The 26355-nt window shown below is 33.6% G+C and overlaps 1 protein-coding gene and 2 long non-coding RNA genes across 3 annotated transcripts; all 3 read left to right on the forward strand.

The window, feature by feature from the left end:
- The first annotated feature begins 14089 nt into the window (after window positions 1-14089).
- Window positions 14090-17093, forward strand: LOC130014635 (uncharacterized). Its single transcript, XR_007640313.2, has 2 exons — window positions 14090-14194; window positions 16854-17093. It is a non-coding gene; the product is annotated as an uncharacterized LOC130014635 (long non-coding RNA).
- Window positions 17094-20488: 3395 nt separating this feature from the next.
- On the forward strand, window positions 20489-25438 carry LOC126676513 (uncharacterized). Its single transcript, XR_007640314.1, has 2 exons — window positions 20489-20643; window positions 25120-25438. It is a non-coding gene; the product is annotated as an uncharacterized LOC126676513 (long non-coding RNA).
- On the forward strand, window positions 22403-24718 carry LOC126676512 (uncharacterized). Its single transcript, XM_050370731.2, has 3 exons — window positions 22403-22876; window positions 23263-23443; window positions 24422-24718. Exons 1-3 carry the CDS (start codon window positions 22778-22780, stop codon window positions 24592-24594), a joined length of 453 nt encoding a protein of 150 aa, XP_050226688.1. The 5' UTR covers window positions 22403-22777; the 3' UTR covers window positions 24595-24718.
- Window positions 25439-26355: the final 917 nt, after the last annotated feature.

A 26355-nucleotide genomic window follows, 5' to 3' on the forward strand; every position in this document is an offset into this window, starting at 1 on the left:
ATTTTATCATTTTCAATTTAAGATTATTACGGTGAGAGTATTTATTTTTCAATAAACTACTTAACCATTGTTTATATAGGACACAAATTTCTATTTACTGTGAGTTAATACAATCTGAGCAGTTGAATTAGTGCATTATCTATACAATTCTTCATATGATTTACTGCATCATTCTATTTTCATGTTTTTTTTGGTGAACATTCTATTTTCATTTGCAGGGGATAGTGGTGGTTTTTTCTTTGGGAACTGAACCCATTCTATGAGTTACAGTGTATGAGATATTATTATTTCATCACACGCAACATTCACTTATACCCTAAAATATAACCAAACTATTGAAATCCATTATGTAATTGATTTTTCTTCTTTGTTTTAATTTAATTATAAAAATTTAATTTTTAAGTAAATTGATTTGTTCTTGCTACAGATGCAACGAACATGCATGAGATATGGTATGAAAATAAATCAGACAGAGGACTGAATTTGTTGAAAATAAAACGTTTATTTGTTCATTACGAAGTCTGTACTTTTATGTGAATTCTCTTTTAATTTTTAATTCTTTAGTATCATACACACATGAAAATTTTAAAAATTATTAGTATTTATAATTTTTTTATTATATGTTTTATATAAATTATTGATTTAATTTTTTTTATAATTTTTTTTGTTAAATCATTATATATAAAATATTTAATTACAGCTAAAATTTATTTATATGAAGTAGTTATCTAATTTGTTTCAAAAACAATTCCAATAAATTTTTAATAATATTTATTTATTTTTTTATACATTTTTGAGTGATAAATCTACATGTCCATCAAAAAATAATTCTTCATGATATAGAACTCATTATCAAATGTCTTTAGATAATTGATAGATATCGAATCTTATCTTAAGTACAATGGAGTCGAGTCGCAAGAGATCCATTCTCAAACGATACCGGATTCTCGTCCAAAGGGCTAAACCAGACGAAACGGGCGGCTAAATCTATAGGATCCGCCTCGACTGGAATATCACATCATCCGACAGGAAGAAGACCGAATCCCATAAGACTCAGACAAAGCGCGTCGAACCCGAGATTCAGATTGATTGCCAGATCTGCTATATATTCTCGAGTATCTTTCCTATTTGGATACAAACTCCAACTTAGAAAGATAACCTCCAACTTAGAAAGACGAGACTATTTAGGAAGACGTTCCTAAATAGGACTCATATCTGAATAAGGAATATCACTTCTAATCAGGGTCAAATCCTACAAAATAGGATCCACCTTCCTATTAAAACTCTACAAGGTATACTATCATCTACTATAAAATGAGCTTGAGGAATGCATAAACACATAACTACAATATATACACAAAACTCTGCTTAAAACTCAATACTGACTTTAGCATCGGAGAGTTAATCGAACAACCACCGTCCGATTAGCTTCTACCCTGTTTTGCAGGTCACACAACTGAATAAGATGGCAGACTCCATCAATTGGCGTCGTCTGTGGAAAAAGCTTAACAAACTTCAAATCGGAGGAGCTTTTTGAACTCAAATAAATTCTATTGAAGAAGATGACTTCTTACGAAGCAAACCTGAAAGACAAACAACCGATGGATCCCAAAACCCATCAACACACCCCGGAGATAATCAACGTTACCGAAGATGGAATTCGTAGCACTGCTGGAGGGAGTAACAACAGAGGGACTTCCTTCTCCACTTCCCAGTACCAAACCTACCCGATCAGAGAAAGAAATCCTATTGCTTTCCCCAATTTAGAAGCTGATGGAGAGCAAACGCCAGGCATGGCAGCACAAGAGATGTACAATCAAATTCTGAAGAAAGTACAGGAAGTTGTCCAGACGAATTTGGACAGATTGGCTAATGAGGCCAAACGAACGAACGGCAACCGTGATAAAACTATGAAGATCCTAAGGGAAAACTTCAGCCGTTTTTCTACCAGACGAAGGTGCAGGACAGAAACCACAAATCCAGGTCATCAAGGACCAACCAGGGGAAGAAACGAAGGAAGGAACAAACAAAGAAACAAAGGAAGGAACGAAGGAAGAAACGGGAGGAGAAGCGAAGACGTAGAGAGCCCAGAAAATCAGGAGCAAAGAAAAGATGATTCTGAAGAGGAAGATCCAAGAGAGACTCCCAGTAACGGGGAGAATCAAGATGATGCCTGAAGCGGGCTTAACTTTAAAAGAAAAGAAGGAAGAGAAAAAGAAAAGGAGGATGCACCACCAAAGAGCAAAACATAGGAGAAAGACGCAGGGAAAGCACAGTCAAAAAAGAAAAATCAGGAGGACGAAGGCGAGTCCTCGGAATCGCCCCAAAAAAACAAACCTACATAAGTCGCTGAGGAAGATTTGGAAGAAAAGATCGCTAAAGCACTAAAAAGGCTAAAATCTGAAGAACTGGACATAGACGACCTCAAGTTGAAGGGCTCGCCCCTGTCGGTTGAGATAATGGAGGAAATGATTCCCTACAATATGAAGTTGCCCACCTTGCCACCTTTCAACGGAGAAGGAGATCCGAGGGACATACGTCCATATTTACTGCCACTATGGGACTTTTAAGCGTATCAAACGCGATCTTGTGTTGCGTGTTCCCGACCACCCTCACAGGGACCGCCCAAAGATGGTATAACAAACTCAAGCCAGAGTCGATCACGAGCTTCGCCTCACTATCGACGGAATTTCTCAACATGTACCTCACTAATATACCATCCAAAATGACCACCAGCATCCTGAGGTCGTGCATACAGGAGGAAGGAGAAAGGCTAAAAAGCTATATAGAACGATTCAACAAACAAGCTATGAAAATAGACAACTTGAATGTCGACATGGCAACTGAAGCGCTGCGAGAAGGAACGCGATTCAGCAAGTTAGTGGATAAGCTACTGGTTAACAAACCCACCGCTTTTTCAAACGTGATGGGCATAGCCCAAAAATACTTCGAGGTTGATGAAGGCCGCATGGCTATTCGTGGAAAAGAGGCGAAAGGGAAGGAATCGAAGGAAAAACCCAAAAAGAAGTCAAAATCAAGATCGAAAGATAGACAGAGAAGGCCTGAAGAGAGCAGAGCCGAGGTACGACCCCCGAGACGATGAACGCAATTACACACCGCTGAATACCAGTCGAACCAACGTCCTCATGTAGATCAAGGAGAACGTAAAAACCCTAGTATGGCCACCATGAAATTCTGCAAATTTCATGAGGATTACGAGCACGAAACGGATGAGTGCCGGGACCTAAAAGTGGAAATAGAAAGAATGATATATGCAGGCGAGCTAAAGAAGTTCATAGCCCACAAAACAAAAAGTAGTGATAAGGGAGAAAAGAGAAGTAGGGACGATAATGGAAAAGAAAAGGAAGAAGAAAGACCATCCAAGATTGTGAGAACTATACACATGATCAATAGAGGAGGGCATAGCAGTTCGACCATTAGGAGAAAATAAAGGAAAGAAATGATGAATATCAGAGAGACACACATGCCACCGGTGATCTTTGACGTCGAGGATTACGAGCATGTGAAAACACCTCATAATGACGCTCTGGTGGTAACAACCATCATGAAAAACTGGAACATGGAGCGAATCCTCATTAACGAAGGAAGTGTTGTAAACCTTATGACGAATGTTGCGTACAAGATGCTAGGAGGGACCGCAGCCAGGTTGCGCCGAGTACGGATCCTGCTATCAGGACTCGGAGGCCCCTCTATCAACCCACTAGACGCTGTGTCTCTGGAGGTTATAATCGGCCCAGAAAGGGGATCAACAAAAAGGTCATGCCCTATTTAACATAGTAGACATGGAGCTGACATATAATGCAATTCTTGGAAGATCATTCCTCTATGATTCAGCTGCAGTAACCAGCATAAGAGCCCTGGCAATGGAAGTACCAACTGAGAAGGGAGTAGTAACATTAAGAGGAGATCACAACATCGCCAAGAAATGCTACGACGAGTCCGTTGTAGATCTTCAAGAAAACAAACCAGAGAAGAAAGGGGAGTAGTAGGAATCAAATAACCCCTCGCTAGTAAAGACCTTGTGTCATACCCGATGGTGTTACAATTATCTTGAAATTTCTGTAAGCAGTCATTTATATTAATAAAACTTCAGTTTTCAAGTAATATGTGATCTATCAAACGCGAAAAAAGAATGGGAAAACAAATGGAAAAATGCCAAAAATCAGAGTTTAGATTAACTCAAGCAAGGCGAAATGATAAAAATCAGAGTTTAGATTAACTCTCACACAAGACAAAACGTCAAAAATAGAGTTTAGATTAACTTTCGAATAAGGAGAAACGCCAACAAATGATATAGTTTAAATTAACTCTAAAAAAATATGGGAACTAAACAAGCAAAGTACAAATCAACTCGGAAAATACAAAGAACATTAAAATACAGAGTTTAGATTAACTCTCGGGAATACAAAAACATCGACAACTATAAATTAAAGCACAGGCAAACCTATGAGACAAAATTCAAAGCAAAAGTAAAATAAACCAAGCATTCAAATAAGAATCAACAATGAAGAAAGAAGAACTGTATATTCAAAATAGGTACGAATTACAGAATCACTAAAGTAATACAAACAACAAAAAGGGCGAAGACCAAAAAATCAAAAATGTACTTTCCTAACGAACGATCCTTGCCATCTTCGCGAGCAATTCATGGGCTATGGCATGAGGATCCAGTCTATTCACGCCAGATAAATCAATATCCCGGTTCTGCTCTAAAAGCTTTCTCCTAATGGCGAGACGATACTCGCTGATCAAAGCGGAATAAAAAGCCTCCGTGTCAAGAATACGAACGTGAAGTTTTTCCACTTTTGCCCTCAATTTATTTCGCTCCTCTCCAACGTAAGTATTCACCGTTATAAGCTCCTCGATCTCCCGAGTCAAATCATCGGTTTTCTTCTCGATAACCTTAAACTGGCGATCGTTGATGGCATCCTGAGCCTTCAGTCTCAAAAAAAAAAGAATCATGCTCCTGCAGCGAAGCTTTCAGCTTCGCTTTCTCTGACTCAGACGTCGCTAAAAGAGCTGCGAGGCGTTCAGCTTCCTCATCGGCACATTGCTGGCGATCGTTCAACACCAACACGGCTTGAAGGGCCTGACATAAAAAACAACAAGGAAAATAAGTCAACAAAGAAAAATCAAAACCAAAAAGGAAAAGGAAAATTAAACAGCTGAAACCAAAATCAACATGACTCACCGAGAAGTCATGAAAGCATGTGATATCCGTAAGCTCATGACCGGGCTTGGAGGCGAACCAGGTGATGTCCTGGGGATTGCCAGGCTCCTAATATACTCAGCCAGAACCCAGGGGTTCAATAGACTCGCCGGGTCATGGCCCTCAATCCACTCTGCTAACTTCGGAGCGAAAGAAGAACTACCACAAGGGCCTTCCCCTGAGGGGTACCCCTCATCAACACGACGCCTCTTCCGAGAAGGCAAATCAACAGGACCGCAACTCGAGGAAGCTTCCTCAGAGTCAAGAACAATGGCCTTGTCAAGGTCTACCACCTCCACCTCTTCCGAAGGAATCACCGAAGCCAGGGGGAATGGTGATAGAAGCCTCATCATCTGCAGGCTCGCCAACCGCAACCTCTTCCGCCACGACGACTACTCCGTCGCCAACTAAGGCGACTTGAGCTTCAACCTCAGGAATTGGTTCGGCATCAGCATCTATTACGGGCTCGCCCATCGGAATGTCCAGATCTATTTTGAAACCGGAAAGCAGATTGTCAGAACAAGAAGACATCCTACAAAAGAAAAGAAAAGGAACAAAATCAGAAATAAATACCTTCAAGAAACTCATAGTGAAGATCCGCCAAACCGCGCGAAGGATCTTCCAAAGGAAGCCATCGACACCGAACGTGACTATTCACCAAAACCTCGAAAACAGGACGTTGAAATATACTATGAAATGACAAATAAAAAGCAAGGATCGACTCGGATAAGTTCAAAGGAGAAGGATAATTCAAAAGACGATAAATGAAAAAACCATCCGGAAAATGAAGAAAAGAAAAATTATGAGTAACTATGAAAAAGCGTCTTTGCCAACCTCTTTCCAAACATGGCAAATAAATAGAAGAGCGACCCTTACGACCTACAGCAAAAACGAAACAACTATCACATTTTCTTAACTCTACGAAATAATAAAAAACGTTAAGAGAAGGGGATTGACCCCGAAGCCTACGCGCCTCGACAAAGGCGAGAAGGACTTTAATAGTCCCAGGGTGAAGCTCTCCTACTGAGATCCTTAAATCTCTACATAACTCTATCAAAAAGGGATCTAAAGGAAACCGGAGACCAGCAGCAAACTGCTCCTAAAAGATGATAGCCCTACAGGGCGAACCGGGAGACCCAAAAGCAGGTTTTCCGAAACCAGGAAGTTTGACTCTATACACAGAAGGGAAGTTATATTTATAATATATATCCCGGACCTCATCTTCGCTAAGGCAGGAATCGGTAATATCCATTGAGGCAAATTCCGTCTTCGTCCTCCTAGTCGCCATTTTAAACAGGAACATGTATTACAAGAGATTGAAAAAGAAGAAGATCAAATAAAGGAAATAACGAAGAACACCAAGAACACCAAGAGAATTCACTACCCAGAAAACCGAAAATGATGAAACCCAGAAGTTAAAGGATGCAAAAGCTACTCAGAGCAAAGAAGTTAATTTAAATCTCTAAGTCAACCACAAGGATTACTTGGAAATTAAACTTGAAGAATAAGGAAGCACAATCAAATGTTCAGAGAAGCAAGAATGTTTTCAAAGAGCGAAAATGATTTCAAAGAGCAAGAATGGAAATAGGAGACACGAACAGTTTAAATACGAGTTAAAGAGGACATGAACAGACAATTGTCTTAAAATCAAATTACGACAAAGAATCAGCGAACGACACGTGGCAGAGAGAAAAAAAATAGGAATCTTGTTGGAGAAGCAAAACGGATCGCCAGAATATAAAATGACTCACCTCCAAAAGAGCTAAAATTTACCAAGGCATAAATACCAAGACTTCAACTCACTTGCAGGGGGACTAATGATGGATACTGAATCCTATCTTAAGTACAATGGAGCCGAGTTGCAAGAGATTCATTCTCAGACGATACCAGACTCCCGCCTAAAGGGCTAAACTAGATAAAACGGGCGGCCGAATCCATAGGATCCGCCTCGACTGGAATAGCATACCATCCGAAAGGAAGAAGACCGAATCCCAGAGGACTCAAATAAAGCGCATCAATCCCGAGATTCGAACAGATTGCCAGATCTGCTATATATTCTCGAGTATCTTTCCTATTTGGATACAAACTCCAACTTTGGAAGATAACCTCCAACTTAAGAAGACTATTTAGGAAGACGTTCCTCAATAGGACTAATATCTAAATAAGGAATATCACTCGTTATCAGGGTCAAATCCTACAAAATAGGATTCACCTTCCTATTACAACTCTATAAGGTATATAATCATCTACTATAAAAGAAGTTTGAGGTATGCCTAAACACATAACTACAATATATACTCAAAACTCTGCTCAAAACTCAATACTGACTTTAGTATCAGAGAGTTAATCGGAAAATCACCGTCTGATTAGCTTTTATCCTGTTTTGTAGGTCGCACAACCGGATCAGAAGGCAGACTCCATAAATAGTATAACAATATAATATAAATGTATTTATGGTTAAAGAAAATTCAACAACTATCATGAAAATACAATTATAATTTCATCTTCATCAAAGTACTGAGAGTCATATTTGCATGTACAAGATAGATTTTGTATAATATCAATACAGATAAAATAAATTTTTAAAAAAATTCCATTTAATAAATTGATTGTTTTGTTTCCTTTTTCTTTTAATATTGTTATTCTAATTTTATATAATTTTCTGTATCATAAAAAAACTATATTTTTTTAAAAGATGTAGTTTTAATCATTTTAAATTTTTATTAAATTTTAATTTTATATGTAAAATTGAATTCCACTTTCTTAAAAATATTTATTTAAAATAGATTCTAATTTATTTAAACCTTTTAATTAATATAATATATAACTGAGTGGACCAATAGAGTCTTATCACGAATAATTATTTTTAAAACTAATTATTTAAATTTATTTTGTTATAGGCTTCCAATTTATGCAAATTTCATGATTTATATAAATAATTTATTTAAATTTTATTTTATTTAATCTCAAGAGCTATGGAGGTTCTCTAAATTAAATTTAAAGCTTAAATATATTATCTTCATAGTTTGTATTTTTTTTCACACATGGAAAAAGTCCTTACACCTACTCAAAAAAAAATACTTTTTTTCCTTATTTTCTAATGCTGTTTTTGTTAAACCATTCAACAATTATGTCAAGAATATTTGGTGTATAATTGTATAATATTATAATCGAAGATTTAGAAAATAATAATAATATTTTAAGTTCAATAAAAAAAAGTTCAATAAAATTAAATATGAAGAAAAAGTTATTAAATATTTAAAACTCAGAAAGAAAGTAAATTTACCTAATCAGCCTCATGAGTTCATTTTATAAGTTTTCAATTTGTATAATTATTTATTTAATTTTTACTCTTTTTAATAAAAGAGTTATTATTAGTGGATTTCTTGAATTTTCAATTTATGTAAACCATTTTTTTAATTTTATAAAACAATCAATTCTTAAAATTAATTTAACTTAGAATCAAATAGAATAAAAAAATTATTTAAAATTATTTAAATTTTATATATTTTAAATAGTTTTATAGATAATACAAACAACAATATTTTCTTCTTTATATCAAAGTTTCTTCTAATAATTGTATATTAGTAATATGTAGACAAGAATATATTTTATCAAAAGAAAATTTAAAATTTTGTCTAATATAACTTTTTAACACATAAAAAAATATAATATAAAAAATTGAACTTTATTTTAAAAAATAATATTATATTGATTTTGCGCAATTGTGCGGAAATTCGACTAGTATCTGTAAATTTTGTGGCATGAAAGTGATATGAATAATATGAATATCGGTGTTTTTACAAGGAGAGGGTACAATATTCATTTGCTATTGGTTTAAATTTTTTTTTGTCAAAGCTATTGGTTTAAATAAGAATAAAACTTTTCACTAGTTGCTTCTGGAAATGAAAGAGTCCCACAGCAGGTTCGCAATATCAATAAAAAAATTGTCTTTTATTCAGTAATTAATAATCTTTCTTGCAGATTTTAAATTTTGCAACAAGTTTTTACCAATTTTAGAAAATCTGCCATTTTTGCTTTTTGGTAATATTTTAATTCAAGTTTCAAATCCTTTAGGTTGAAGTTCTTTCCAATGAGCCACAAGTAGGAGAGATTCTTAGGTAGATTCAGTCTACCACGTCATCTGTGTACTAACCTATCATATTATGACACGCCATTAAAAAAATAATGGCACAATCATAATTTTGTTTATTACTTATTTACACTTTTGAATAGGAATATTATGATAGTGACATTATTTTAATGACGTGTCATAATATGATAAGTTTAGTCCACAGATGACGTGATAGACTGAATTTACCTAAGAATTTCTCCCACAAGTAGAACATTGGCCAATGCTTAAACAGTGAACGTTGATCCTAATTAATGTGTTGATCTTCGGTTGACATTTAGTTAATTTATACTATATATAAAATCTATATCTATACTATATATAAAAATACGGATGGGGAGGGGATAGACAAATTTACCTAACAGTCCTTTCAAATTTATTTTAATAGCAAGTTTTATGATCATTAATTATTACTAATTGAATTAACAATTAATAAAGATAAAATTCTATTAGGATGAGGAAATACCATGATTCAGCTATATTCTCTAATTTTTTCTTAAAATTGTGATAATTTATTACTAATTGATGTAAATTTCGGTAAAGTTTAATATCTTTTAATAAGGTAAGATTTTATAGTTTTGTAATTTTTTCATAAGGTAAGATTCTAAAGTCTAATTTTTATATAGTATAGATTATAATTATTGTCACCTTGTTATAACTAAACTTAGATTCCACAATTACCGAATGTGATTTTGATTCAATAAAATCCCACTTGCTAATTGTTTTCGGACCCGCGCCAGTTTTCTTAGAATTTGAATGTGTTATTTAGTAATTGATCTCATTTTAAAAATTGTATAACTAACATATAATCTTAATTTGAAAAAGAATCTAAAGTTGCAATATACTAACTGGAAGCAAAGTTTTAATAGAACAAGGTTTATTTTAATGGTTCCAAGTAGAAATTATTTGATTGTGTTTGAATAGAAATTAATGATGTTTATCATTTAGAATTCTAATTAACGTAAACTACTTCTAATAAATTAATATTTTAATTATTATTTAATATTTAATATATATATTTTCTATAAATAAAATAAATTATTTTTTAATAAACTACTATTTTAATTATTATTTAATATTTGACGAGTAACACTACGAGCCATGTGTGAAACACGTAAACCGACACTAGTTTTTAAAGGATCATCAGATTAAAAAGAATTCATTAAAACTGTCGAAATCGACACTTGTCGATCTTTAGGAGGGGCAAAATGACAACAATAGTTTTAAAATGTAGTTTCATAGAAGAAAAATAAAAATTTAATAAGTTGATATTTGGTTGATCTAAAAGTTGACAAAAAAATAGCATTGTATATGAAAAAAATTAAAATTAAATTGAGACGAAATAATAATATTTTAAATTTTTGTTGATATTTAGTTGATCTTAAAATTGACGAAGAAGACAACATTATATATGAAAAAAATTAAAATTAAATATATAATAAATAGCAAGTGCATGCTAATTATGAGCAAAAAAATATATCAAAAAAATAAAAAATACATTGAAAAAAGAAAAAATTAATGTAATAAAAGATTTAAATTTCAAATTCCCCAATTTATTACATATTGTTGACATTGGTTGATCTTAAAACTGACAAACAGTGTAGAAAAAGTTAAAAAAAATAAAAAATTTGAAACAAATTAAAAATTAAATATATGATACATAATAAATGCAGAAATATAATGGTAAAAATTTTAAAAAAAAATCAAAAAAATGTTAAAAAAATACAAGCTAGTATAGAAAGTGAATTTTTTAAAAATGTAACCTAAAAAAAGAAATAATATGAAATGTAAAGATTTTAAAAAGATAATGATGTAAAAAAGTAATAAATCTTATAAAAAATATCATTTCTAAAACCACAACGAACCAAATTCAAGTATTCCAAGTATTTCAAATTAAATTGAGCTAATCGGTTTGGTTGATTTTTTTAGTTTTATTTGAATTTTCAGTTCAGTAATAAATGGTCATTTTTTACTTTTTTAAAAAAATCATATTGACAAACCGCAATATTTCTATAATATAAAACTGAATTGAACCAAACTAAATTTGTCTACTAAATTTGGTTATTTGATTTGGTTTATTTTATTCCAAGTTTTATATAGCATTGTTTTTTTTGGTGGAAATAAGTTAGATTGTCGAAGGAGAGCTGGTAATTCGTGTCATTATTTTATGAATGTATTGTGCATTCCTCTATAAATATGCATTATTTTTTAATGGGAATTCGATTTGTTTAACTAGTCGTGTTAAAATGTTAAAGTCAAACACGATACATTTTTTTAACAAGTTGACACGTTTTAAATTGTCTAATTTGTTTAATAAAAAAATGTCAATAATAGATCATAATGCACACAAAGAGTCATTTAACACAATTACTTATACAAACATGTTTTAATAAAATGAGTATATATCAAACTACAAATCCCCTAAACAACCGCAAATATTCATTGTAACAAGCTAATAGATGTATATAAGTAATAAGTAAGTCTAGACATGTTTAGACGGATTAGACGAATTTAATTTATTCACCTGCTATTTAATCGTGTGCAACCTATATATGATCCAAACTCCTATAAACTCAATCTGAAACCGCTAAATATCATGTTGTGTCGTGTACACGAATAGTGTCAAAAATTGCTTATATTTAGTAGCATGACATTAAGATCACATCAATAGTATTCCTCACCGTTATGACGTAAGAATATGTCGTGTGATGCACATACCATCCAACGTCAGACGAGATAGATGTAGTTTTTGATGTTAAAATGAATTATCTATATTAGTGAGATGATTAAATCAAGGTTTAAAATGGATTATATTATGATTTGGGGTTAAAATTCGTTGTGGAGAGATAAATGTTGGTTTCAGATTGAGAAAGTTCGAGGAAAAATGTGTGCGAGATACTATAGAACTGAGCGTATGTTAAAATGAAAATTAATAAATATTATAGAGAGTTAAAAGTTACGGATTGTTATACTAAAGTATATAGGTTAAAATTTTAAAAATAGAATAGATACTAATATAATAAAAAATTAATATGTGTACATACACACACAAACATATATATATCCATATACATTATTACGAAAAAGAATAATAACAATCAATTCATTACATAGAGCTTCACATCCTGGCCATTTTCAAATGAACGGTGTTTTAAAAACTGGACTAAACAGGTTAAACAGGAACTGGTCCCCTATCTAATCCCGTTTGATATCAAAGAGAAAATTTTAAAATTTTTGTTAAAATCCAAGTTGAACCAATAAAACATGGATTTTGACCAAAATCAGCAAACCCAAGTTTTGAAAATATAAACTAAAATATTATTTGTCTAAAAAGTATTTGTGTGGTGTCTTTATATATATGTCTTTTCAGTTACGTGCTCATTTTTCTTTCTTTCTTACAGATAATACATTTTATTTTTCTCTTTTACATAAAGAAATCATATAAATTCACCAATTTTACACGTTTTTTCAATTTAATCACGTATTTTAAATTTATCATAGTAATACACCAACTTTTATTTTTTTCCAAATACATACACCGTATTGATATGCCAATTATTCATTGGTTAAAAATGACCTCCACCTCAACAAATTACACCAATAAACGAGTGTCACCTCAGCACTATGTATGGATTTGAAAAAAAATGAAAATCGATATTTCTTGATAACAAGTTTTAAAAGGCGTGATTAAATTGAGAAAACGTGTAAAGTTGGTTAATTTTTATGACATTACCTCTTTACATAATATATATCTTTCTCTCATACACGATACACTCATTTTTTCTCTTTACCAAACAATAATTATTCTAGATGCTTTTAAAATATCGATAGAATGGTTATTATTAGGGTTAATTGCAAATCCATATTCGAATTTTACCATAACTTGCAATTACAGCATAAATTTTGAAATTTGGCAATGTCAATAACAAACTTTCATATTTTGGTAAATTGGTACACCGACCAATCACGCAATGACACATGGCGATATTACAATATCCACGTTAGTGTTTTTCGTGTTTGGTGTATCAATTTGCCAAAAGTGTAAAGTTGGTTACTAACATTGCCAAATTTTAAAGTTTATGTTGTAATTGCAAATTAGGTAAAGTTCGTGTAGGAATTTTCAATTAACCCTTATTATTATTATATTTAGCATAATAAAATAATTATTTTTACTTAAATATATTATTATACTTTTTATTAATTAAATTTGAGTACTTAATTTAATACTCCCTCCGTCCCACAAAGATAGTGTAATAACCCGAATTTTTTTTAAGGATTAGCTCGTGCTGCAAATCCTAAATTAAGAAATTTATGACAAGTGGGTCGGAAATGAGATTCAAGTCAAGAAGTATGGTGAAAATAAACGAATGGAATTGGTCGAGAAATAATAATTTAATTGGAAAATTATTATTTCGCTAGAAGCGCTTATTAGCGGGACTAATTAATAATTAAGGATAATTTAAAATAAAAATTTAGTCCCAAGCTAATAAATTATGTGACATCGTCCATAAAATAATATTAAAAAGTGATCGTGAAAATTTTATTGAATTCCGAAGTCGTATTAAAATTGGACGCAACGTTAGTTACGGAATTGGACTAAATTGCAAAGGAAAATTGTGGAGTTAATTGGTACTTTAACCATTAAGTGTTTATTATAGAAACCACTAGATCATTATCTCATCTTCTTCTTCTTTAAGCTAAGAAAGAAAAATTAAAACCCTTATTTTCTCTAAGCCATAGCCGAACTCCATCAACCACCCACACACTCAAAATTTCTCATCCAAACACCAAGATTTTGGAGACAAATAACACTAGACTTCAAGGAGATCAAGGTATGGTGAATAATTTAATGAGTTATTGGTTGTTTATAATGATTTTGATGATAGAAAGCTTAAGGTTTTTGTTGAGTTTTTAGCTATGGCATGTTGTGTGTTGTGGGTAAGTTTGAGAGTTGATTTAATGGAGATTTTGAGCAAATAAATGGACGAATTAAGGGCTGAACTTAAGGGCACGACGGAAGGGGTCTACGGTGGCCGGAATTCGCTCCGGTGAGCTGCAATTGCTGCTCACCAAGAGCAGTGAAATCTGCTCTCAAAAGCAGAATTCTGCTTCGGCAGAATTCTGCCGAGAGAGCAGAGTTCAGCTCTGCTCTTATGAGCAGAGCTGAACAGCCCTTTGAAGGCTGCCATCGCAGCCCTCGGTCGTCGAGAAAGATGTGAACTCGACGCTAACCCGGCCCCCTTTCGAATGGTTCAAAACTTGAGTTAAAAACGTATGTTTGACGATCGTTTGGCGAGTAATTTGCAATGGTTTTCTATTAAAAATAATTGGTTTCGAAAGTTAACGTGAGTAAGTTTAAATAAAATGGAATGACGGAGTTGTAACGTATTGATTATTGAAGTTAAAAATGATACTAAACTTCGTTTGGACGGATTAAAAATGGATTGAATACGTTTTGAGTTAGTCAAAACCACTGTTGTTAGAATCGTCCGAGTCACGAGTCGACTCGGACGAGTCGAGCCGAGTTACAGCAAAAACGATGCGACTTTATAGGGTGACTCGGAGATGAGCTAGAATCGGTCGTGACTCGGTCGACTCGGTCGTGAATCGGGTGACTCGGTCGACTCGGTCGACTCGGCCGATTCAGTTAAAATGTCATGTTTTTAATACATTTTTCGTGTTAAAGGTCAGAAAAATACGAAAAACAGAAAATTCGTAATATATAGCTCCATATATTTTGCTTTAGAAGAACTAAGTTGTATAAAAATGGAGGATGAAGGATGAAAATGAAGAAGAAAGTTTGAGTAAGAAGATGGTGAAAGAAAAAAAACAATCATGTAATTTTATTATATTATATATTATATTATAGGTAGAGTTTTGGTACAAGTGAAAAGAAAAAACGTGGGAGAGAGAGTGTGAGTATGATTATTTTTTGAGTGGAAGAGATAAAATAGGAATATTTTATGTATATCACTTTGACTTGTCAAATCAAAATTCTTCTTTTTCTAGAAGTTATCAATGTAACAGAATGTGATTTACGAAAATAATGTTTCTAATATAACAATCCTACTAGTTTTCTAATATTATAATCCTATTAAAAAAAAAGTGTTACTTTCCTAATTGCTTTTGGACTTCTTGTCTTTAATAGAAGTAGTATATTAATTTTTGACATAATTTTTTTATTATAATATTTTTTATTCATAGTTATATATATATGTTATTTTTTTAATATTATTTTTATTTAAATAGCCGAATCTTACGATTCGATTCGCTTCTCGATTCTCGAGTCACAAAATTACAATTTCGATTCTCGAGTCGAATCTCGATTTGACAACTATGGTCAAAACTATTTTTGAACATTAGTTAAAATGTGGTTAGGAGTCAAACTTTGAGAGCGGATTGCGGGCTAACGAAATGTCGGAATGAGTCAATTTTGGTGTCGTTTTGTTCGTTTCGGAACAAAGAATGTAAGTATTGGACAGCCACTGCCACAACAGTGGCCAGACAGCTGCAAAAATGGCTGTAAACAGCAGCCCATAGGGCTGTTCTGCTGTCGATAAAACAGCCTGGGGAAGCAACTTCGGAACTAGTTTCCGATATCTTCGGGTTTGATTTTGAATTGAAGGTCTAAACGAAAATTGTAGAGGACGTTGTGAACTATAGGAATGTCAAATTTATTTTGGATTATGACTAGTTTACGTGCTCTGTTTCTAAGCCCGAAACAGCAGCTGTAGTGAGCTATTTTGCAGTCCAAAACTGCCAATTTTAAGGAGTCGACTTCAGGACCAATTTCCGACACCTTAGGACGATAATTTCAGTTTAAAATCTAAACGAAAGTTGTAGATGGGGTTAGGTACTTCATATGAATACTTTGCTCATGATAAGGCTTGGATGCACTATTTGACGTATTGTTGTTATTTGTAAATTGTGATGTTTGCTTTAATGATCCGAGGAAACGAGCTACCTATTGGGCGTCAATAGGCTGTGTGATCACCAGTGTCCGGGTCAGTCATAGAATTAGTGTCGATAGATGTTTGTATTTGAAAATGTTTGATATGAGCTCAATATACGCTAATCATGATTGGGTATCGGAAAGGAGGATTATAATTTTGGAAGATACGAGGTAACTCGGTCGAACTATCTCGGGACCCGTATCTAGTGAGTAACTCGGTTGAACTATCTCGGGACTCACACTTTGGGATTAAGCAGTGACATGATGTAACTCGGTTGAACTATCTCGGGACTATGTCACGTGGTAACGAGTAACTCGGTTGAACTATCTCGGGACCGTACCACTTGGATTAAAATGATTTGATATAATATTAATGGATACAATATGAGTAGGATACGAATAGGAAATAGTATTAATTTAAGATTAGGGTTTCATCGGATCAAATATTGTTGTTTGTTTTAATATATGCTCATGCAATTTATATTCATAATATCTTAAGTAAATGCGAACTCACTCAGCGTTGTCTGACCCCCCAATAGTGTTATGTTTCAGGTGTATAGTATCGGATGTAACAGACTTCTATCCTTGTTCCAGAAGTCCGCGAGTACAGAAAGAAGGAATAAATCAGTAGTGCTGCAGTAGTCGAGTCCTAGAGTGTAATTATGTTTTGTCAAACGGTTTTATATATGTTGTTTATACTCTGACATGTATAAAGGTTTTAAACTGCGCTTTTAAACCGTTTATATATATATATGTGAGAAACAGGGCATTGCTTGATATGAGATATCGCTTTGTAAGACCCTGATTTCTAAAGATCATTTTGTATCGTTTAAAGAAGTTTTATAAAAACGTTTTGAGAATGTTTCGCGAAAAAATTTATAGTGAAATTTTAGGCTTGCTACGGGTTTTGGAGCTACCACTCTCATTCCCTAGCGCCGGTCGCGGCCCTCAATTTTGGGTCGTGACAAAGGTGGTATCAGAGCAATGGTTAGATTCATAGGCCATTGCTTATATGTGATCGTCTGTACCTAGGTTTGACATTGTCACTAGGTTAAGCTAGGAACCACTGCAGCTATAGGACTCGGTTCATGTCATTGATAGGTCCTCGTTTGTTTCTAAACTTCTAACTCTCCTTGATAGGATGCGAGTCCGTATAATCGATTGCTTCGTGAAATATTGTTTGTTCTATATGGAATATATGTATACGATGAGGATGCGTGTTTCATTTACGATAAAATATGCATAAGCAATGTGCATACGGAGAAGGACATGTGAGAAATGGACTCTCACAAGCATGTCTGGGCAAGACGAGACTCAACCACACGCTATATCAAACGAGAGGTGTACCTCCCGTATACCAGGTGTAGCCCGAAGAGAATCAGAGGTCGTCGATTAGGAATTGTGATCTGAGAACGGGGCGAATCTAGTCAAGCACCCCCAAGTACGATGCGTATACTTTGTGCTGTCACATTTCCTATAGTAGCTATGGTTTGACCAATAAGACAAGCCATTATAGTATAGACGTATCATATTAGAGATAAATTGTTATTGAATAGATGATGCACTAGGAAGAATGAGAACCTAGGTGCATAACCTAAGATATTCCTTTAGGAAGGGAACAAAACATAGAGAACATACATTGAACACACATCGAACACACATTGAAAGAGTTCGACATACTCTACAAAATGTCAAATATGCATGAATAACCTAAGCTATGCCCTTAACATAGCTTTATAGTAGGTGATAGGAAGATAGAGAACGAGAATAAAATACACCAATAAGATTGATAAAAAGCCATAATAAAGAAAAGTAAAAATGTCACAGAACTTCCGATCTGAGTTGACTTATGGTGTTTACAAAAGAAGTAGAGTTTTGAGATTTCTTTTAAAAGTATAATTGTGCGAAGACCCAACATATAGTATGCCATAGAAAGCATGAAAGACATGATTGAAAACACATTGTAGTATCAGCATATATGTATAAATATTTTGATATAAAACCATAATTTTACTCTACATCATGCATTCGCTGATACGAGCAATTAGAAGAATTTAAAATAGCAACTCTTTAGTGATGAGAGGTGTCATCACTCTGATGCACAATTATACTAAAAGATTTTGAAACGATATGATTGAAATTGTATTCGATTTGAAAAGAAATTATTTTAAAAGTCCCACGGGCAAAGTCAAATTGATTTGAAACGTAAGAAAACCAGATGGAATTTCCTGTGACACCAATATATAAACTTTAATAAAGAGCAATAACAAATATAAAAGATTGTACAAAGATAGTTTAATGGTGAACATAGTTCACACCTCATAGGTAGAACCTATGAAAGTAAGAATCGCATAAGGCAAGTAAGCCACCTCAAGAGTAAGAGGTGCAGTGATGATAAAAAATAACGACATCGGGATATATGATCGATATGGATAATAAACACGATGGTGTGAACTCATGGTACGCGAGTATATAAGCTCTAAAGGAAAACAAGGATATATACCGATAAATCTTAGAGGAAGCAAATAAAGTAAGAAATCTTTAAGGCTAGTAAGTATATAGGCATCAAGGGATGTAAGGAAATAGGAAAGAAGGACTCAACAAAGGGGTTGAGCTATAACACGAAGATGTTATCGGACAGCTCGAAACAAAAGGCAATAAAGAAGGACACCCATAAAAGCTTGAACTAAGATACCTACAAAGAGCCATTCAAGTGTAAGGATTGATCGGATGCTTAGTCCATAGGCTCAAACAACAGCATATGCAAGCAGTTAACGATAGTCCCAGGAAGTGACTTTTGGGCCAATTTTCGACGCTTGCGGGTTTCAATTTCAATCCAAAGTACAAAGGGAAGTGATAAAGGATATTGTGAACATTACGGATACCAGTTTCGTTTAGTGAACAAACGTTTCTGAATAAGCAATATGGACAGCCAAAGTAAGCTAGATAAGCAAGATTTTGGACATGTTTAAAGTAACTTGAAACCATAAGTTACCCTATTGGATTGGGATAGTTAATCAAATATAGTTTTGATTAATACCAAAAGTATTTAAAAAGAAAAGTTCAAAGTTTGTGTCCAGGATGACACTACCCATATAATACTAAGGAAATGAATGACGAATAAAGGTTAACGAGTACCAAAGCTAAGAAGTAAAAGAATACGAGCCTAATAAGGCAAGGAGTTAATAGGCGACGGGATTAAAATCCCAACGGGATAACAATTAATGTCCTATCAGTTGTTATTCCACCAGTACAACAATCGTTTACAGCTATGCGCGAACGAAAGAAGTTCACGAAGAGATTAGTCATCTCTTGTACAACGGACATTAGACATCAATGTACTAGTAAATATCATACTAAGGAAGTATGAAAAGAGTATCCATCTTTAAAGAAGATTTGCAGACATCGTAAAAACTTGATAACAAAGGCCGTTATTCAAGTATGAACTATACAAAATAAAGGAAAACGCCTAGGAAAAGTGTAGTCGTTTTGGATAAAAGTAGAAAGTTCCAATCTGACTTCTCTTCTGTGAATTTAACCACAGACAGACGAAGTAATTAAAGAGTTATTGTACGAAGGAGTATCAAGAAAGATCGTCGAGATGAATAAAATTAAGATACCTTTTGATGTGACCGTTGGATAGAGTCAATATCGCAATTTAGAAGTTAACCGTTGTGATTGTTAAACGGAGAATTAAGTGGCGAAGGTTTAAATTCGAGGACGAATTTATTATAAGGGGGGGTGAATGTAATAACCCGAATTTTTTTTAAGGATTAGCTCGTGCTGCAAATCCTAAATTAAGAAATTTATGACAAGTGAGTCGGAAATGAGATTCAAGTCAAGAAGTATGGTGAAAATAAACGAATGGAATTGGTCGAGAAATAATAATTTAATTGGAAAATTATTATTTCGCTAGAAGCGCTTATTAGCGGGACTAATTAATAATTAAGGATAATTTAAAATAAAAATTTAGTCCTAAGCTAATAAATTATGTGACATCGTCCATAAAATAATATTAAAAAGTGATCGTGAAAATTTTATTGAATTCCGAAGTCGTATTAAAATTGGACGCAACGTTAGTTACGGAATTGGACTAAATTGCAAAGGAAAATTGTGGAGTTAATTGGTACTTTAACCATTAAGTGTTTATTATAGAAACCACTAGATCATTATCTCATCTTCTTCTTCTTTAAGCTAAGAAAGAAAAATTAAAACCCCTATTTTCTCTAAGCCATAGCCGAACTCCATCAACCACCCACACACTCAAAATTTCTCATCCAAACACCAAGATTTTGGAGACAAATAACACTAGACTTCAAGGAGATCAAGGTATGGTGAATAATTTAATGAGTTATTGGTTGTTTATAATGATTTTGATGATAGAAAGCTTAAGGTTTTTGTTGAGTTTTTAGCTATGGCATGTTGTGTGTTGTGGGTAAGTTTGAGAGTTGATTTAATGGAGATTTTGAGCAAATAAATGGACGAATTAAGGGCTGAACTTAAGGGCACGACGGAAGGGGTCTACGGTGGCCGGAATTTGCTCCGGTGAGCTGCAATTGCTGCTCACCAAGAGCAGTGAAATCTGCTCTCAAAAGCAGAATTCTGCTTCGGCAGAATTCTGCCGAGAGAGCAGAGTTCAGCTCTGCTCTTATGAGCAGAGCTGAACAGCCCTTTGAAGGCTGCCATCGCAGCCCTCGGTCGTCGAGAAAGATGTGAACTCGACGCTAACCTGGCCCCCTTTCGAATGGTTTAAAACTTGAGTTAAAAACGTATGTTTGACGATCGTTTGGCGAGTTATTTGCAATGGTTTTCTATTAAAAATAATTGGTTTCGAAAGTTAACGTGAGTAAGTTTAAATAAAATGGAATGACGGAGTTGTAACGTATTGATTATTGAAGTTAAAAATGATACTAAACTTCGTTTGGACGGATTAAAAATGGATTGAATACGTTTTGAGTTAGTCAAAACTATTTTTGAACATTAGTTAAAATGTGGTTAGGAGTCAAACTTTGAGAGCGGATTGCGGGCTAACGAAATGTCGGAATGAGTCGATTTTGGTGTCGTTTTGTTCGTTTCGGAACAAAGAATGTAAGTATTGGACAGCCACTGCCACAACAATGGACAGACAGCTGCAAAAATGGCTGTAAACAGAAGCCCATAGGGCTGTTCTGCTGTCGATAAAACAGCCCGGGGAAGCAACTTCGGAGCTAGTTTCCGATATCTTCGGGTTTGATTTTGAATTGAAGATCTAAACGAAAATTGTAGAGGACGTTGTGAACTATAGGAATGTCAAATTTATTTTGGATTATGACTAGTTTACGTGCTCTGTTTCTAAGCCCGAAACAGCAGCTGTAGTGAGCTATTTTGCAGTCCAAAACTGCCAATTTTAAGGAGTCGACTTCAGGACCAATTTCCGACACCTTAGGACGATAATTTCAGTTTAAAATTTAAACGAAAGTTGTAGATGGGGTTAGGTACTTCATATGAATACTTTGCTCATGATATGGCTTGGATGCACTATTTGACGTATTGTTGTTATTTGTAAATTGTGATGTTTGCTTTAATGATCCGAGGAAACGAGCTATCTATTGGACGTCAATAGGCTGTGTGATCACCAGTGTCCGGGTCAGTCATAGAATTAGTGTCGATAGATGTTTGTATTTGAAAATGTTTGATTTGAGCTCAATATACACTAATCATGATTGGGTATCGGAAAGGAGGATTATAATTTTGGAAGATACGAGGTAACTCGGTCGAACTATCTCGGGACCCGTATCTAGTGAGTAACTCGGTTGAACTATCTCGGGACTCACACTTTGGGATTAAGCAGTGACATGGTGTAACTCGGTTGAACTATCTCGGGACTATGTCACGTGGTAACGAGTAACTCGGTTAAACTATCTCGGGACCGTACCACTTGGATTAAAATGATTTGATATAATATTAATGGATACAATATGAGTAGGATACGAATAGGAAATAGTATTAATTTAAGATTAGGGTTTCATCGGATCAAATATTGTTGTTTGTTTTAATATATGCTCATGCAATTTATATTCATAATATCTTAAGTAAATGCGAACTCACTCAGCGTTGTCTAGGGGTGAGCAAAATTTTGAACTAACCGACCAAACCGACCGAACCGATGATTTTCGGTCGGTTTGGTTCGGTGTTAAACTTCTATTCGGTCGGTTCGGTTATAAAAATTAAAATTTTTAGTTTTCGGTTTTCGGTTCGGTTTTTAATTTAATTTTTATACTATAACCGAACCGACCGATTAAATGAAACAATTTGCTTTACATTTACTAATACACAGCGTTTTACTCTTTCTAAATTTTAAGGTTTTATTCCTTAAGGCATAACACCATTTTTCTTAACCTAGCAAACTCCTTACACTGCAGCCGTCACCCATTTCCCTTCCTATTTCAAATCTTCCAATCCTCATTTCTCTTTTCATTCATAAATGGAAATCGACGATGATATAATCTCTGATTCACCAAGCTATCAACAAATTCTCAATCACCTAATGGAGACCGAAGAAGAGAATGAATTGATTCAACCGGTCAGTTTTTTTTCCTTTATTTAATGGTTATAATTTTGAATTAATTTTGGTTATTAAACTAATAAAGAAAATTAACTTCATCTTTAATTATTTTGAACGATTTATTGATTTTTGAAAAAAATAATTTTAATTTTTGATAATCATAATACGCAATTAATTACTGGCCTTTTTATTCATCCATGTTAGGTTAGTTTCTATAGCAAATTTTTTTTTATGATGTTTTATTTATCTAGGTATAAGCATTATCATTTGATGAGTAATAAAAGTTAACATTATATGAGTAGTAACAGTTAACATTATATGATCAGCAACAGTTAAGAACCTGATTTTGATTTTTATAAGAACTGACATTTGATATTTATTCTGTTTTTTAATTTAATTTACAGACATTGAATGAGAAAGAAGCACAACCTCAAGAACAAAAGGTGATCACTAAAAAGAGAGCTACAAGTACGAGGCCAAGATCCATTGTGTGGGATCATTTTGATATCATCTCAGTCGGGGGAGAGAAAAAATCCAAGTGCAAACATTGTGGCAAAGAGTATTTTTGTGATGCAAAGAAAAATGGTACGTCTTCATTACAACACCATATAACTGTTTGTTTGAAACTCCCCGCTAGGTTAGAAGCAAGACAAAAGCTACTGAATTTGCAACCTTTGAAGAATGAAACTGAAAATAATGTAGGATGTCTTACTACTTGGAAATTCGATCAAAAAGCTATAAGAAAAGCCATATCTTATATGATTGTTGTCGATGAACTCCCGTTTAAGTTTGTGGAAAGGGAAGGGTTTAAGCATTTACTTTCAATAGCTTGTCCTAGATTTAAGATGCCATCTAGATTTACTGTTTCTCGTGATTGCTATGATCTTTATTTGGATGAAAAGAAAAAAATACAGAAATTGTTGAAAAATGTAGGACAAAAGGTTTGTTTGACTACAGACACGTGGACTTCTATACAAAGAATTAACTATATGTGTCTCACTATTCATTTTATTGATAATGAATGGAGTTTGCATAAAAAAATTATTAACTTTTGTCCGGTTTCTAGTCACAAAGGTGCGGATATTGGATTTGAAATAGAAAATTGTTTGAAAGAGTGGGGAATTGAGAATGAGAATGTTTTCACCATTACTATGGATAATGCAAGTTCAAATGATACTGCAATAAAATTCTTGAAAGAACAATTTGCTGATTCAAAAAATTGCATTCTTAAATGTGAATATCTTCATATGAGATGCATTGCTCATATCATTAATTTAGTTGTTAATGATGGATTGAAAGAAATTGGTGAGTCGGTCAAAAAAATTAGGTTGGCGGTGCGATTCATTAGACAATCCCCGGCTAGGTTGAAAAGATTTAAAGAATGTGTGGCAAGTGAAAAAATTCAAAGTAAGAGTTTGTTGTGTCTAGATGTGCCTACAAGGTGGAACTCAACCTACCTTATGTTACATGCGGCTCAAAAGTTTGAAAAAGTTTGCTCCTGTTTTGCATAATCATGCTCCTGTTTTTTTTTTTTTGAGAATATCATGCTCCTGTTTTTTGTAGGTTGTTGCTGCTACTTTTGTAGGTTGCTGCTGCTTCTTTTGTTGGAAGCTTATGCTGCTATTTTTGGAGGTCCTCGTTGCTGCTGCTTTTATTTTGGATTAGTTGAGAATGACATTTTGTTAAGTATTTTGGTTGTTTTGGTTAAGTATTTTGAATCATTCTCTTGGATATAATTGGTGATATTAGGCTCGTTTTGGAGGCTGCATTCCAGCTATTATTAGTGCTTTTGATGTATTACCATAATTATGAATGATTGTATGGACAATTGGAATTCAAAAATTAGAGTGTTAAGTTTTCTCTCTGGGTTGTATTACTTATATCTTGTTACTAATTTTATTTTTATACATTATGTTTTCATTATAATGTTTTATCATGATATATTGTCATTAGCAGTTGAGTATTTTTTTTTAAGACATAGCTGCTGAATTGTTCAGTTATGTATTTTTTGTATGGAATAATTGCTATTTACGTAGGCTTTAATTAAAAAAATCATAAAAGTCCATAAAAAGTCCATTTGACCGAACCGACCAAACCGACCAAAAAAATTTCGGTCGAAAATGAAGCGGTTAATGTTATATGTTTGGTCGGTTCGGTTATAAAATAAACAAGTGTCGGTTTGATCGGTTTGTCAATAATCGGTTCGGTTTTAACCGAACCGACCAAATGCTCACCCCTAGCGTTGTCTGACCCCCCAATAGTGTTATGTTTCAGGTGTATAGTATCGGATGTAACAGACTTCTATCCTTGTTCCAGAAGTCCGCGAGTACAGAAAGAAGGAATAAATCAGTAGTGCTGCAGTAGTCGAGTCCTAGAGTGTAATTATGTTTTGTCAAACGGTTTTATATATGTTGTTTATACTCTGACATGTATAAAGGTTTTAAACTGCGCTTTTAAACCGTTTATATATATATGTGAGAAACAGGGCATTGCTTGATATGAGATATCGCTTTGTAAGACCCTGATTTCTAAAGATCGTTTTGTATCGTTTAAAGAAGTTTTATAAAAACGTTTTGAGAATGTTTCGCGAAAAAATTTATAGTGAAATTTTAGGCTTGCTACGGGTTTCGGAGCTATCACTCGCATTCCCTAGCGCCGGTCGCGGCCCTCAATTTTGGGTCGTGACAGATAGGCCACCTTTCTATTTTGGGCGTCCCAAATTATAGGTCACCTTCTATTTTTGGTTAATAATTTTAAACCTAAAAGTCTTACTTACCCCTAATAAATGTACATTGTTATCTTCAACTTAATTAATTGCTCCATGTTCCAATATGGAATAAATGTCATTTTTTAATACTAATGCAAAATACACCAATACAAAAATTAGTCATCAATACATTATTTATTTATTTAAAAAAATATTAAAGGCTAAAAATGAAAAAGTACACAAATAAACTAATTTTAACTAATCTAACTACTTTTTTCTTAATTCCCGTGTTTGTCCAAACGGCCTATCTTTGTGGGACGGAGGGAGTAATTATTATTTATGAAAATTTAAGAATTTGTTTTTCTCTCATACAATATAATTATTCTATATACACCTAAATATTGAAATTTTAATTATATTTCACAAATTGAATAATTAATTTTATTTAAATAGCAATCATATTTTTAAGGATAATTTATAAACTTTGGTTATATACATTCCTCGAAAGGTCAGGGGTTCGACCCTGCCTTCCGTTGGTGGATTTCCTTAAAATGTTGTTTCAACTAATTTCTAACATTCGTGTATAACATATCATTGATAAAAAAATATAATTTTAATTTAATAATTATTAAATTGAAAAATTATTTTTTTCTTGAATACATAGTACTTTTTGAGACAATCACAAAAATATCCTAAAAAAGGATGTTATTTTCATGCAGTACTTTTTTCCCTAAGCTTGTTACTTTTCATGTCCAATTTGAACAAAAACTTTCACCAACACGTGATCCCT

The sequence above is a fragment of the Mercurialis annua genome, linkage group LG4 (assembly GCF_937616625.2).
Source record: "Mercurialis annua linkage group LG4, ddMerAnnu1.2, whole genome shotgun sequence".
NCBI classification, from domain to species: domain Eukaryota; kingdom Viridiplantae; phylum Streptophyta; class Magnoliopsida; order Malpighiales; family Euphorbiaceae; genus Mercurialis; species Mercurialis annua.